The 16,999-nt window shown below is 37.5% G+C and overlaps 1 protein-coding gene across 3 annotated transcripts in view; it reads left to right on the top strand.

Annotated features, from left to right (window-relative positions):
* Window positions 1-1,781: 1,781 nt before the first annotated feature.
* Window positions 1,782-16,999, top strand: part of LOC107691680 (stAR-related lipid transfer protein 13-like) — a 42,634-nt gene continuing 27,416 nt past the window's right edge. Inside the window, exon 1 of one of the 3 annotated variants that reach the window (XM_016490449.1) lies at window positions 1,782-2,236. In XM_016490449.1, coding sequence (XP_016345935.1) covers window positions 2,113-2,236 — 124 coding nt within the window. In that variant the 5' untranslated portion in view covers window positions 1,782-2,112. Of the gene's footprint in view, window positions 2,237-5,001; window positions 5,238-12,415; window positions 12,512-16,999 lie in introns of those variants that run through there. The other 2 variants (XM_016490448.1, XM_016490451.1) reach the window with 2 other exon arrangements.

The following is a 16,999-nucleotide window of genomic DNA, read 5'->3' on the forward strand; positions in this document are numbered from 1 at the left end:
TTAAATACAAATTCAGTCTCATTAAACATTTTTTTTTTTAGCCTACATGACGCCCATGTCTGGTTCTTGCCTAAAAAGAGGGGTTTATTATATTTAATACATTTGGCTGCTTTTAGCCTTACCCTGGAGTTGGTTCACCCTCCGCCTATACATAGTTATTTTGTTCTTTTTGTTTTATTTTTTATTTCAATTTTCTGTACTTCAAAACTTTATATTGCTCAACATTTTGCTATATATTGTGACATTGTTTTCTTTGTTTGTATTATCCTTGGTCACATGATTAGGTCAAATTATCCTTCTTGTTTATGATTAATACAGCTTTTATTAATTTTCTTCATGGCCCCGTCCTTCTAAAGTGTGTAAAACATAAATCACCTCATAAGGATGTATATAGAAATGTTAAAAGTTCTAGTTGAAGTGCGAGACCTCAGTGGCGCTCAGACCCTTTCAGTGCCAGACTGGATCCAGCGCCACTGTTTACCGGGTAGAGTTACTCCAGCGTTTTATTTTGAGGTTTGAGTTGCGGTAACAATCTTTTCCTCTCAGTTTGTGTGTTGAGGAGGTTCAGGCTCTGTTACAGCACCGTATCCGGTTTAACTGCGACCCACCTAGGATGGAAGTGTGGATCGGACTGACTGCTTTAACCCTGTGTTGATGGCTTTCCCTTTCTACCCACACCTCACACCAGTCATGTCACTACTGTAACCTACAGACATAAATCTCCAATGCAAAACTTCCCTCTGAAACACCCCCCTCTGAGAGGGAGCTGAGCCAGTGTAATGCCTGACACCCACAGACACTGGAATGTATGTGTGTGTGTGTGTGTGAGAGGGAGAATGTATATGTACACACTAAAGAAAGACAGGACTTCAGGTGCAAGTCACTTTTGCAAGTCACTTTTCTCATGTTAATTGAAAGACATACACTATACCGTTAAAACTGGTAAGATTTTCTTATTTTATTTTATTCAGCAAGGATACATTAAACTGATCAAAATTGACATTTCTATTTCAAATAAATGGTGTTCTTTTGATCTTTCTGTTCATCAAGCATCCTGAAAACAATGTATCACCGTTTTCACAAAAACATTCAGCACAACTGTTTTCAACATTTATTATAATAAGAAAAGTTTCTTGAACACCAAATCAGCATATCAGAATAATGTGACACTGAAAACTGGAGTAATGGCTGCTGAAAATTCAGCTTTGGTGGCACAGGAATAAAATATTTTAAGATATATTACAATAAAAAATGTATTTAAAATTTTAGTATTTTGTCAACAATATTTTACTGTTATTTTGATGAAATAAATACAGCCTTGGTGGGCAAAAGAGATTATTTTTTCACACATTTTTCATAAATATTAGATCAGAGCAAAGTTGCCACTGTCACTTGTTTTAACCGTTATACAATTTATAATTGTTTTCTATTTTTACAATTAGTTAACTGTTTGATTTGTGTTTCTCAAAAAAGTCTATAATAAGTTGTTTACTGGCCATGTTTCCACTGTGACAACATGCCCCACTAAAGGTCAACATGTTTCCTGGCCATTAATAGTGGAAATGTTCAATTTTCTTTTCTCTATCTATCTATCTACAATTCTTTCTTTCTTTTTGGTGCCAAGTATATATATATATATATATGTTAAAAATCATACAAATGTTATTTGTCATGTACCCAATTTCTGGAGACATCCCAATGCCAGTATTTCCTCTTATCAAATTGGAACAGATAGAGTGAGACAGAGAGAGAGAGAGAGCGAGAGAGAGAGCTGTGTTGTAGTGAGGCGAGGGTACCGTGCGGCTCTGCATTGCATTAGTGCTGGGAAGTTCACACAGCTGTTCTCGCTGTCATATTGCGCTGATTAGAGACGCGGGAAAACCTCAGAGAGCATGAGACCCTTCCGAGTGGATTCTGCGTCCGATTCAGCCTCGTGTCGGAGCGAAATATAAACATGCTTCGCTGTTCTTCTGCTGCAAGGTGACGCAGCGCCGCGTATCAGGTGGAGTGACGACAACTGCGGCACCAGAGCGAGTCCGACCGACCGAGCGGCGGATAACGGTCCTCTCAGAGGAAACCCGGGCGCGGCGCTGATATGTGTCACCGTTAACGATGACAACGAGGCGAAAGTCCAGCAAACTGCAGCTTCGGCGGTCAATCAGCGAGCAGCTGCGCGACTCCACCTCGAAAGCCTGGGATTTACTATGGAGAAACATACGAGAGAAGAGACTGGCAGGTCAGTGGCAGGACACGATTTAACTTTTATAAATAAACAACAATGCATCGTTTATTTAATGATATTCCTTCTGCCATACGGGCCTCGGGAAGGTCAAGTTTTTATTTCATGGTCAATTTTTGTCCTTGTGACTGAGATGGATTTGAATAAACTTGCATGTGATGAATGCTTGTGCTGTCTATAAATAATTAAAATCAACATTGACATTGCGCTCCGCCGGGTCTGTTGTGCGCGTGAAGCCGCAGTTGCTCTGTAATGCCATTAGCTGATGTCTGCTGCCTCTCAACTCGATTAAATGCGCTGCATTCCTGCACAAAAACTAATCAGGACACTCGATCCATGTCACGTTTTTCACCTATTTTAAATATTCTGCACACTCAGAAGTGGTATGCTGTGGCGTATTATGTTTTTTTTTCTGTGTATTTTAGGAATTTCAATGTTTCTGTTTGTTCTCCTTCTATCGTATAGCCTAGTTGAATATGTTGGTAGTATAATATAGTTCTCAACAATTTTAACATTTGTATATACAGTAGCAGTACAGTATAGTTTTCATACATGCTCAAAAACTAACTCGGTCTCGTTTTACACCTATGTTATTGCCCTCCAAAGTCTTTCATCAGCTTTATCAGTGTAGGACATTTCCAAGATAATTCTTTTTACCTGAGCTTCAAGTTAAACAGTGTTAAGAGTATAATATAATAACAGTTTGTTCAGGATGTTGGGTAACACAGGTTAAAATGCTGAAAATATAGCAAAATATTTCAGAAAAAAAGCTAAATTAAAACTGAACTTGACATCCAGCAACCTTGCAGTTTTGTTGTATTGAAAAGAGCAGCTTTGACACTTTGTTCCACATTGAAGAAGTCATCTGAGTTTTGAGCATCCTGAGGATAGAGCTATTGAGATCTTTGCAGGTTAAGAGGTTAAAAGCAAATCATTTATGAAAGATGTAATTGTTGGATTGTGAATGACATGAATGAGTGATTTCTTTCAAACACCCTTTTCTTTACTTACAATTGTCATGCAGCATTTAAAGGTACCTTTTTTTGGAAATTGCATTTAAATCCACTTGGTTCAAAAGTCTGAGGGGGCATGTTGTGAATAGTATATTATAGTATTTTACTGACCTATATTGAGCTTAAGAATCTTTCTATGGATGCCTTGGGGAATAATGTAATTCAGTCCATTATAACATGAATGGCAGGGCTCCGCATACTCCTTTGTGGCTTTTAGTGAGGAAGTGACAGGAAAAGTTCATTTAAAAGCAATCTGGACTCATCGAGTGCTGTACAGACACTCCTCTCTTTCCTTCAACGCACTAACCTCATTCTTCTCTTTTTAACCCAGGGATTCATTTCTGCTCCAGCACTCAGACCTTTTATCCTTTGGGTAAACATAGCATATAAAGATGTATATATTAAAACCACAGTGTTTTGTAGCTGTGTGGAGTTTAGTGGATATTGAACTTGTCGACTCTCGTTACTGACAAAACGTGGGATTACTGTAAGCAGTGTCTCCCCGATTTAGACCATGAACAACTCGCCTCTGGTTGACCTGCGCTGGATTTAGCTCATAAGTGAATGCCCATAATGACACAGGTTTGTTGTCATGGATCAAGTTCATGTTTAGGTAATTTTGGCACAGCCCTTATGTGGTTGTCTTGGCTGGACTGAATTCTGTATTGGTTATGCAGCCTGAAGGAAGTCCTCAGCTGAACTGAGTGAATTATGAATGACTTTTTCAAAACTAATTGCATTCCATGACCACCAGATGGCAGACATTGTCAGGTTCTTCTCAGTAAGCTTTAACAGCATCTTTCTACACTTGACCATGCATGGTTCATACACTAAAAGGGAGAAAACCTACACATTGCTTGCATACAAAAGAAATGTGCCAATTTTTCTTTGATTTTTCACAGTTCAGTAGAAGTGTTTGGCCAGGTCTGGAACTGTTAGCTTCTACAAGCTCCACATGATGCTGTGTTTCTTCTTAGTGTGGAGTTCACAAGAACAAGGTCTTTTCTGAGCCCTCAGCAATTTACAGAGGTGCTTAAAGATGGCTAACACCACTCATTTTCTTTTCGTTCCAATACCAAGTTCTATCATGGCCAATCACCCAAGACCAACCAAATGTGAGCCGTCACGGTGGCCAAAAATCTTGGTTTCTTGACTTCTTCAACCTTACTTTTGAGAACAGTTATCGTGCTTACTACCACAATCTGTAGTATTTCTTTCTGTTTGCTGTGCATATTATTCTAGACGATTTTGATTTGAAATATTTAGCAGATGTAACTGAGATCTCTGAGGATATTGCTGTTGTTTCTGACAGCTGTAAAATCTCTCTCCTTCCCACTGCAATTCACTTTTAAGATTTTTTTATAGCATATGGTATGTTGGATGGTGTTTTTTTTCCCCAGGTGCACCATTCTTTTTTCTTTTTTTTTTTTTGGCTGATACATCCACATACACACACATACCCAGACTGTACTTGAGAAACACTCTAAAATCACTCTGAAGCAGGTTTTTGGTTCAGTTGGCTGCACAGTGCTTTCTATCCTCGCAACCCTATTGGCTCCTCTCGCAGTCACACGACCATTAAGTGGGTGGTGCAGATGAAAGTGTGCTCTCCGATCAGAACGGACTTCATGCTTAGGTGTGTTTGGGTCTGTATATTTGTCAGTGTTCAGTGAGTATATGACAAAAGGAGCACGCTTTATAGTGTATTTCAGTGCATGTTTGACTCTGTGTGTGTGAAAGTTAAGGGAGTGATACTGTAAGTTTGAGGAATTGCTTTTTAGTGCCTCTGTACCTGTGGACAGTTGATAAGATGGACACAATGTTGACCGACCTCTCAGATGAGTCCATGGACAGCGAGTGTTTGGGAAGCATGACTCCAGAGACTCAAGATATATACCTCAGACTGGACAGCCACCGCAGGTGTTCTGGACTACGCCTGGCCCGTATCATTGCTAGGCAACAGCTGCTGAAGAAGATATCCCAAGGTATGAGAAGTGCTTTGGGTAACAGTTTGGACTCATCTTTCTTAGCATCTTCGTTATTATTTCTATATATATCAGCAGTGTATTGTAAATTTGTCTGAAATGTTTCTCTTAAAATTCATTAGGAGCAATAAAATTAGAAGAAGAAGAATATAAAGTCATAAACTGAATTGAAGAACATAGCCCAGTTAGTTTAGATTTGGATAAAAATGATAAAAATGTGAGTTTATATTGAAATCTGTGACTTTTGATTGCAAACTTTAGTATATTACCAAATTTGAGCACAGTTTGAGATGTTGTTGAGATCTTTGATTATTTTCTTTTTTTTAAGGAGAAAAATCTGTATCAGAATGTATCCCTTTGCTCTCCATTTATTGTCATTGCTGTCTCGTAAAAGAACTGAGATATTAAAGTGATTCCATATGACGTTATTCATTCCTTGTTTTTGAAATGTCAGTGAACTTTATGATACCTTCAAGCCAGACATGATGCAGAGACATTATTAAGTGTTACAAAAGATGTGCCTGTTTTATTTTTTGGTCTTCTTTGTGTAAATATGAAGCACTTGGTTTGTTCTTAGCTTTGACGTGCTAAGCTGATCTTCTGTTTTCGATGGGAATACAGTCTACAAGACAAAGTTTACTTGTGTTTTCTAGATGTAAAGAGTCTGTGTGTTTCTGGCACTAGAGAACAGCCTGTCCAAATCCAAAGTATTATCCACAAATCAACAGCATTATTAATGAATAACCCTTTTATACTTCAAGCGTATGATAGTGCATCACATTTGTTGTTTGGTGGTTTGTTTTGGTTTGTCTGAAGAAGTATTACGAAGAAGCATACAGTATATAAAGTACAAATATGATTTGTTAAATATGTTTGTAATAATACTGCTGATGTTTAGCTTTGCTTTGACAGTGAAATGCTTTAGAGGTCAATAGAAATGCAGTGTGTGGCAGCTTTAGTTTTGGTTGGAATCTGCTCACGCACACACACACACACTTTCTCTCTCTCTTTCACGGCAGCAGGAATGTTTGGACTGCATGCCGGTTATTCTGTCATTCGGCTCGTGGAGGTCTGGACGGCTGGAGATCTCTTGTGAAATTACAGGCTTGTCCAATCATGACTATGGCATGTGGACGCATATCATGCTGAAGGATATATTCACCTCTATCTGCGGAGACAAGATAATTTATTTAAAATGATATCCCACACTTAAGATAGTTTGACCCCCACTGCACTGAGGCTACTGGGAGTTTTTTCATCAATTAGACATTTATTTCATTTCTTAAATGGTGAGACCCAAAAGTGCAGGAAATTAAATTCTTAAGAGGTAGATTCCCTCTGACTTTGTTTTAAATCTTAACCTTCTTCTGCCTGACTGCAGACTAAGTGTTAGCAGCTATACAGAGTCGAGTCCAAGAATACCCAATTCCATCAAAAACTGGGCCTTGTGCCTGTCATCAGCAGCACTTTGATAAAGCAGGTCTGCCACTGTGAAATGTTTTGAGCTAAATGTGGACTGAAGGCAGTGCCATAATAAGACTGAAATATGAGCATCTTAATTTGAGTCCACTTAATTGTGTCTTGCACTTTCTTCAGTGTATCATAAATATGTGTTTGGAGGGGTCTTTCGTCAGGGAGAGATCAATTTCAATTCTCATTCACAAGCTCTCTATTTGATTTGAATCAGATTTACAAGCTCTCAGTTCAATTTAATTTGAATTTGAATCACAAGCTCTTGATTTTATTCCACTTGACAAGCTTTGAATTCACAAGCTCTCTATTTGATTTGATTTCAATTCACTTGCTGTCTATTTGATTTGAATCTGATTTGGTTCCGGTTCTCATTGACTCTCTATTCTTATTCACCAGCTCTCAATTTGATTTGATTTGGGTATATTTTAGTTAGAATGTTAAATTTGCTCTCTCTACTTATGCTATAGAATATACAGAGCAGTGTTTCAGACTGATTCAAACCTTTTTGAAGTATTCATTAAAAGAACCAGCTCAAAAGAGTCGTTCATTTTTAATTCATCAAAAAGGACCAGCATGTAAGCGTCATCACTCGATCAATGTATTGTCTTTATTTTATTCTGCGGAAGAAAATCATACAGGTCTGGAACAACAATATGAGTAAACTGACAGATTTGTCATTTTTCAACGAATTGTTCATTTAATTTGTGGTTTTCTGCTGTGACAGTTTTGTACAAGCCTGTACTTTCATATTATTTTTGTATCGGAAAGAAAAATACTTTTCACCTAAAAGCAGTCTTCACCCACGTACAGATTCCTGACTGCACGTAGGTTGTGTCTTTATAAGTAAATCTGCCAAATACATAATGAAATTCTACATCTATTTATTATTCCACAATAGATATTTGCCTAATTTGTTGACGCAGTAAAAAATACTAGCAAATAATTTTTTTGAATTCTATAGATATGTTTCAAATGAGTCAAATGAGTCAAATCAGTGCCCTTATCTAACTTTTGTTTCAGGGCGGATTCCTGGATGCTGAATATGTACGTTTGTCATATCATGAGCTGATGTGGCATGTGTGCGGTTGCTCAACAGCAGTCAGAGCGGTAGGGTTGGGCTTCAGTCGGCCAGTGATTCAGTTCAGCCAACAGTCATCTCCTGTCCATATTCATCAAAACAATGGCACACTAAAGGCAGGAGCTATCTATGTTATTTTTTGGAATAGCATACAGTGGTCGCGAGTTGTAGTAAAATGAACCAAAGAAGGAGAAGAAAGTCAGTGGAATGGGTTCCAGAGAGAATGGATCCAGGCCATTATGACATCATCGGATTGTACAAAATTATCACTGACAAATAGATTTTGAATGCTGAACGTTCTATTAATGTAAGTCAAAGGAGATTTTAAAACTTGAATCATACATTTCTTAAAGTGTGCATTTTATCATAAAGCAAAGTCAGAATGGAAGCTGTGACAAGTGGTTTGGACTGAGTTATTAGCAGGATAGCGTGTGGAAGATTAAAAAAACAGTATGTGAGGGATTTCAATGCAGTGCATGCTTCACAAGCTTTAGAAAGATGGGAAAATTAAGACAGCGCTTCTGTAGATTCAGTAAATTGAGTAATTGAATTGTGTGAAAAGCATCAAGAACCAAGACATAATCAAACACTATGGTGGTTCTGCCCTCTCACTGGGGTGGTATCTTTTCCAAAGGTATACCTTTGTACCTTATTTACCTCTAAAAAGTGCATATTAGTACCTCAAGTGCACATATTAGTATCTTAATGGTACATATTAGTACTTTTTGAAAGGGTACTGCCCCAGTGACAGCTTTTGTAGCTTTTTACTTAGAGTGTGTGTACTATTTTGTACTAAACTAGTGTGTGTATCTTCATTGATATTTGCATGAATGATATTTGTTTTAATAAGACAGGGTGTTACTAAGCCATTCAGTTTCATTCTTGTTTGAGATAGTTTCAGTGGGCTGTCACCTTGTTCTCCCTTGCTCTTGGTTGCCCTCTGTTGCTTAAAAGAGGTATGGTCATACATGGAATCACAGAGAAGATTGTTTATTAAGGCTAGGATCAGCAGTGGTGGACGAAGTACACAAATCAAGTACTTGAGTAAAAGTACAGATCCGTATTATAAAATATTACTCCAGTAAAAGTACTCAGTTTTCAATTTTACTCGAGTGAAAGTACAAAAGTACTTGATTTTTTATGTACTTAAGTAAAAAGTACTGATAGATGAATGTTTATTTTGCAGTTTTATATAGGCTACTTTTATCATTTAATTTTATATTAGCATATATTTTTTTTATAATCCTACTGCTCAAAATACCTGGGATTTTCCCAAAATAACCAATAAGGAAATAATGAATATAATAAGGAAAATATAATTAGATTTTCATAATGATTTTTTTCTTCTCAAACCTTGTCTGTGGTGAAAAAACACCCCTGGCCAAATGCCCCCAGAGGGCATCACTTCCCACTTTGATAATTACTGTAGTTACCATGTTCTGAACATCACATCCTTTCTTTTTCCCTCAGATGTAATCTATCTAGGTGGTTGAATAAAAATATTTGGACATTATTTTTTTTAAATTACCTCAATTTAACACCAGCAAGCTCGTTAGCTAGACAGTTAGCATCAGCTAACATTACTGACTTATTTTCAGCATGGTTATGAATAAACATTTATATTTGTCTACTCGGCTAGTTGATCCAGATACATAGTAACTTAGGCTATGTGTGCTGACAAACAATATAAAAACAGACGTCAAATAGGGCTACATGCATAGCATTTTAGTAAAACTGCTAACGTTACAGCAGCGGGGAAATGAATGTGCATGAGTTATTTTATTTAATCTGTGTTACTTCAATGTTTTTTTTACATAGAGACTCTGATGTTAATGTGTCTGCATTCAAGCATTTCAGTGGGCTTAAACAGATCACCCTTTACAGCAGATTTAGTTCACAAACAACTGACCGCTTTGACCTAAATATGATTTTCAGTTACAATAATTAATCCTAAAATTCGACATTAGTAACGTACTTTTAACAGCATCAGACGCGCACGCGCTCACAAGATCTCCCAGATCTTACTTGTGAATTCAGTTCACTAGAGTAAACGGATCATTTTGAATCAGTGAGTTGTCGACTCAAGAACAGCTGCAATCGGATCATTCCAATTCGTGAATGAATCATTTGGTGTGATTTGCGAACTGATTTAATGGGTTCATTGAAAAGAATCAGTTCGTTCATGAATCAGACACCGCTTCTGCGTGTCGGAGCACTTGATATATTATAAGGAGTAACGATACGTTTTATGAAATATAGTGAAGTAAAAAGTACAATCTTATGCTTTGGAATGTAGTGAAGTAAAAGTAAAAGTTACTCAAAATAAAACTACTCCAGTAAAGTACAGATACTTGAAAAATTTACTTAAGTACAGTAACAAAGTAAAACTACTTCGTTACTGTCCACCACTGAGGATCAGTATTAGTATTACCCAAACTGTTTGAACTAACCCATGACTATTATAATTTGACACATAACTTGTTCTTACTATTGGTTCAACAGAAACGACTGATAACAACTGATGATTTTCACTGGCCTTAAAATAGTTTAAATAAATATCTCAAAAAACATCTAGAGACCAGAATATCATAGAGACATGAAAGCCTTAAATGAACACTCCACTATTTTTGAAAATAGGCTCATTTTCCAACCCCCCTAGAGTTAAACAGTTGATATTCCGGCGTAATAATCAAGGAACTTTGCTTCGCAATGATATTACGCAGCGCCTGAAAATAGTCCCCAGCACGCTCCCTGTGCAAGCAGGTGGTCAAACTAAGTTTGTGTAGTTGGTTATGTTGACGGAAGTTAGCCTATTTTCAGGCGCTGCGTAATATCATTGCGCCTGCTGCACCCATGGTACGGCAGCAAAGTTCCTTGATTATTACGCCGGAATGAGAGTATAGTTCCTAGCCATATTGGAATATGTTCCTAGTTATAGTTCCTAGTTTTATCGGAAAAATATAAAAACTCTTTGGTCATTTTTGAGCGAGATGCTAACGGTCTAATCAGATTCAATGATCTATGCTAAGCTACAGCTAAAAGTGCTACCGCCAGACCCGGAGATCGGCTGAATGGATTCGAAAACGGTAAAACTCAACTGTTGACAACAAATAAGCCTATTTTCAAAAATAGTGGAGTGTTCCTTTAAACATTTGACTTGGGTCAGTTAGCAACGCCCAGAATTTCTTTGTAATTGCCTAATAATGAAACAGAACACCCTAGCAACCACATAACACCTATAACAAATACACCATAGCATCTCCATAGTAACATGGCACATTTTGCATCGTTCACAGTTTTTTCACAAATGCATAAAATCTGTCAACTGAAATTTTAGCAGTTGTCCAATAAAAAGTAGCCTGCTGTTTAATAGATTGTTATTCTTTCGGTTCTGATTGCTGATTCTCTCATGCCATATGATTCCTGCATTCCTCTGTCTGCCGCTGCTGTCTTTCTTCCCATCACACACACACACACACAGCCTCACACGTGCAGCCTCGTCGTGTTCCCAGAAGGGAATGTGTGAGGACTCTGGGGAGTGTGCCCAGAGCCACTTAGCCCACACTTGACCCTCTGGTATCTCTCTCTCTCTCACACACACACACAAACACACACACAGCAGTCTCTCTTTCTCCTCCGTTGTTATTCTTTTGTGAACCATTCTTCTCCAGTGTTATTTCTCCTCCTATCGTTTCACCGCTCGACTGCACAAGAAAGTGAGAAAAAGACAATAACAGACTATAAAACAGTTCTTTAAAGCGGGTGTTCTCAGACTTTTTGATGCCAAGGATCCTCAAATATGATCATACCCTTGTGAAATAATCCCTACAATATAAAGGCAGCTATATATTTTAATGTTAATTTAAAACAATCATGAGACATATTATAAATATATAAGTGTGGTATTGTAAAGAGAACATGTTTTTTAAATAAAGTTGTGATGAAACAGGTAGCAACAGATCTTAAATTAGGTAAATTTTATTTCATGATGACTTTAAATAATTGACCTAAATTTAAATTGTCATTTGTACAGTACTAAAGTCAAAATGAATGATTAAAATATTATCAATTTAAAAAAAAAATCAATTTATTTATATAGAACTTTTCGTCCAAATAAAGTGAAAACCCCTGCTTTATTGACAACATGAAACAATGTTCACAGTGCACTTATGCTTCTGTCTATGATTGGATTGGCACATGTTGGGCCATGTTATATTATTGGATAGTTTCAGAAATGTATTACATTTGGATTTTAGTATTATAGAGGGAGAGAGAGAGAGAGAGAGAGATAGAGAGGGAGATTTGTCCTAGCACTCGACGAAATTTTGTCAATGTCTGGGAACAGGCAGTCCGACAGGTTGCATCTCCAGCTGTGGGTGTGTGTGCATATGATAGATGGTGCCCTGAAGGTAGCAGCACATGTTCATTTTCTCACATGCTCACGGGTGAGGAGGGGGACAGGGGGCTGAAGACTGTACATACTCCAGCTGTTTAGAGGACTGGAGGGGAGGGCGGAAAAGGGACTGTCACATACAGTAAGCGTTACAGTCAGGAGCTGAAGTGTAGAGAAAGAGAAACATACAGCTGAAGTCAGTGGCAAAGAGGAGCGGCTCTGGAGCAGGCTCTTCTAAAAGACGATAAATCACGCTGAATGTTTGATGGGAAACTCCACTATGGTTTTAAGATCTTACCCATAACCACAGCCATCTACCAATGCCTAGAGGTACCAGAATCTGTTTCAAATTATTTTGAAGCCAAAATGGCTCATTTTTTAACTTTTGATATGAAGCATGTCATTTGGTCATTTTAAAAAGCTTAAAATTAATGTTTAAAATATATATTTTTTTTCTTCAGTCATACTAAACTAAGTTAAAGATTTGTTTTGTTTTGCCTAGTTGTTTTTTTAAACTCTCTGTTTTACTGTTCGTTTCTTTTTGGAGGAAATCATACTCTTATATATCAGTTATGTTTTATGCTTTATGCATTGACTTTTTCTCTGATGTTTCTCCTAAAATCACTTGGGTTTTATCCCAAGAGCAAAATCTGATACTTAAGCATCAGTATCCATTTGCTCACCATCTGAACTCATTGCTGCCTAGGAGAAAAAAGTGAGCTGTTTAAGGACTTCCTTTGTAATTTTTCTTTCTTATGACTGAGTTTGAGAATGGAGGACATGGCCCATACTGAAGGAATTTCAGAGTCATGTTTAGTTAAACAAGAAACTTCCTTATGATCCCAGTGGATGGATGTCAAATCACTTTAGCATGTGTGGGAAAATGGCACTGGTCCGTAAGTATATGTGTGTGTGTGTGTGTGTTTGTATTAAATCTGCATGCTCTGATGAGCAATACAGGAACTGTCTGGAGTAAACCCATGGGATAGGTGTGTGTGTGTGTGTGTGTGTGTGTGTTGTGGTAGAACTAGCCGAGATGAAGAGTAGACAGAGGCTGAATGTTTGTGGGAGAGTGTGCATTACAAAGCTCAAAAAGGATAATGGTTTTACTGCCTTGGTGGTCTGAGGGTCGAGTTCACACTGTTTAAAACACACACTCATAGACACTGAAGCATACTGTAGATATGCAAACACAACTAGCTGCTCATTGACATAATTGATAGTTTCCATAGAGCAGTAGCTTTAGTTTTATTTCATTTTTTTCAATATCGTGAATGTTTTAATATCATGAATGCATAATTGAGGAATGCATCACATTATGGAAGTAAAATGTGTTGTAATTCATGTTGACTGTAAATTAAATTGCACTAGAGCTGTTGGTTTAACTCTGTCTGGTGTGGATTATGATTGAACAGTTGTACTATGAATCCATGAAATGTTTGTTATGTAAGTGTTTTTCCATAGGCAGTCTGGACTGATGTCTGTGCTGTAGAAGTATGGGTATCTCAGAGCTCTTAAGAGCACAGCATGACTGCTCTGCTAACACATGGCCTAATGGGATTTCTGTCAAATATTTATGATTGATACAGCTTTGAATGTGCCATAATACTCACATTCATGTTACCATAACAAAGCTGAACAGTATCACAAAGATTGAGATTGCACACTTATACATACTCTGTATGGTCTTAATATGTGTGTTAGAGCATTTAGGTTAAGGCAAGACACTACAAGCATATCATGTCATCCTTCAGACCAGTGGAAAAAACATCCAGAATAGGCATATATGATTTCAGTTACACTACATGTCTTTAAAGGCTGTTTTCCAAGCTAGAAATCTCCATTTCAGTAGCACTTCTTTCCAGTGTTATTGCTAATTATATTTAAAAGGTTTTGACAGAGGCGTTTGTTCATATTTTATTCCTTATATATATATATATATATATATATATATATATATATATATATTTCCCCTGTTTGTTGACAGTATTTTCTGATTTATTGAGTGATAAAAAGAGACCAAAATCATATAATATATCAATGATTCAGATTTCCCTTCTTAAAATGTATGGTGATTAATGCAGATTTAATTCGATAATGCTTCATTTGCATATTTAAACAACATTTCAGAAAACTTAGAGAAGTACAAAACGTTTGGCTTAATGTACCATGATTATTCAGCTGGGGAAGGGTAGTGTTTTTTTTGTACTTATTCATCTGTGGTGTCTTGCCTTAAAATAGAAAATACATTGGTCAGAGCAATGGGTTTGAATCCTGCATGCAACATTTCACCATCATGTTATTTCTTTTATTGATTTGTTTACTTGAATGATTATTTGGAAAAAGTAATTGAGAAATACTTTAAAGGTCTGTTCACAGGCACATTACCACTCTGCATATTGTAAGTGTGTGCTGCAGTTTTGTTGTCTACCACTTTAAATACTCTTTAAAGGTGCTGTATGTAATATTGACAGCAAGCAGTTCAAATTCAAAATATTGGAGAGAGTTGTTTCTCCTGCTGCCTCCTCCTCAGACACGAAGCTCAGGCGGGTTGCTAGATTGAGGACACGCAACAGGAATGAGTGCAATTGACATTAAAGGCGGTGAGCCTAAAGGCCTGTTCACACCAAGGACGCTTACTACACTGAACAAAATTATAAACGCATGCAGTCAGGTCGAGACCCCGATGAGGACGACGAGCATGCAGATGAGCTTCCCTGAGACGGTTTCTGACAGTTTGTGCAGAAATTCTTTGGTTATGCAAACCGATTGTTTCAGCAGCTGTCCGGGTGGCTGGTCTCAGACGATCTTGGAGGTGAAGATGCTGGATGTGGAGGTCCTGGGCTGGTGTGGTTACACGTGGTCTGCGGTTGTGAGGTCGGTTGGATGTACTGCCAAATTCTCTGAAACGCCTTTGGAGACGGCTTATGGTAGAGAAATGAACATTAAATTCACGGGCAACAGCTCTGGTGGACATTCCTGCAGTCAACATGCCAATTGCACGCTCCCTCAAAATTTGCGACATCTGTGGCATTGTGCTGTGTGATAAAACTGCACATTTTAGAGTGGCCTTTTATTGTGGCCAGCCTAAGGCACACCTGTGCAATAATCATGCTGTCTAATCAGCATCTTGATATGCCACACCTGTGAGGTGGATGGATTATCTCGGCAAAGGAGAAGTGCTCACTAACACAGATTTAGACAGATTTGTGAACAATATTTGAGAGAAATAGGCCTTTTGTGTACATAGAAAAAGTCTTAGATCTTTGAGTTCAGCTCATGAAAAATGGGGGCAAAAACAAAAGTGTTGCGTTTATAATTTTGTTCAGTATATAAAAATAACGATTAAGATACAGTTTTAAAAATCGTTCTCAATATTAAACAATAGCAGAGTCCACACCACAGCTATAACGATAAAGGCACAGAGAAACGATATTGTTGGAATCACTTTCAGAACAATTTTTTTCCAGCTGATGAATGATAAAAACATTGACACCCAATCAGAATCAATCCTGCTGTAATGAGCTCAAGAATTTAAAGCAGCAGATGAGCATGCACTTAGAATAAACAGACAGTTATCGTTAGCTGGTGTGGACGCAAATATAGTTATCGTTGAATTTATAGTTATTGTTATCGCTCTTGGTGTGAACAGGCCTTTACACTGTAAGTTGATGAGATGATTTATCCTCATGTTTATATGCCTCTGGTCATTGTGTTTTTTGATGGCTACTTTTTAGGTAAAACTTAGGTCAGGTACAAACTGTGATCTCTGATCCAGTTTGTTTGCTGGCTTCCATGGCTGCAATGTGCTGTGTATTCTGCAAACTGGCAACCTGGGGTGTCGAAAATACTATTGGCAGTGGGAATCCCACGGACCACAACAAAGACAGACATTCTGACACGGAACACACATTTCAAAATGGAATAACTGGCTGTAGTATTGTTTTTAAGAGAAACAAGTATGTGAACTAAGCATGTTTACTAAATATCTGCAGAAATATTATGGTATTTTTATGCTTTAATAAAGTCAAAATAAGTTGCATACGGCACCTTTAAAGTTGGGTATATTCTGATTGGCTGTCAGTGTTTTTATCATTCATCAGCTGGAAAAAATCATGAAAGCGAATCCAACTGTATCATTTCCTGTCGTTATTGTTATAGTTGTGGTGTGGACTTCCCTATTTTCATAGAATTGTAATGATTATTAAAACTTCTAGTTATCATCCCTGGTATGAAAGGGCCGCTAAGGCTACATGTTTTACTTGATTGATTTTGTTAGTAATAATATTCTATATTAAAGTGCCCCTATTATGGATTTTTGAAAATGACCTTTCATGCAGTGTGTAATGTAGCTGTATGTGAATGTAAACAGCCTGCAAAGTTGTAAAGCTGAAAGTGCATCATGAATAAAGTTATTTTCTCAAAAGAAAGAGTCGATTCTGAACCGCTGATATGAGTCATTTGTAATTCCAAAACCATTTCCGTAAAGTTCACATGTCACAAGTAGACTTGTGCCGGTATTCGGTAATGCGATATATCACGGTAATGAGTATGCACGATATTGTTATCGTGGGCACTTCTAAATACCGTGAATAATAATATATTACAAATTATTCAGAATTTTGAATGCATTTTAAGAATACTTTCCCCATCAACTGGTCAAAATGCACAACACCGCTGTATGCTGCGCGGAAGACGCATGCGCACTCTGATGTAAATATGCGCGGACGAGAAGCGTATGGCAGAACACGTGAGAGACGCTCTAGATGAAAGCGCACTTTCACTCTCTGACAGCAGATGGCGCTAAACTGCAGAAAT

This window comes from Sinocyclocheilus anshuiensis, unplaced genomic scaffold (genome assembly GCF_001515605.1).
Source record: "Sinocyclocheilus anshuiensis isolate Anshui unplaced genomic scaffold, SAMN03320099.WGS_v1.1 scaffold186, whole genome shotgun sequence".
Taxonomy (NCBI): Eukaryota; Metazoa; Chordata; class Actinopteri; order Cypriniformes; family Cyprinidae; genus Sinocyclocheilus; species Sinocyclocheilus anshuiensis.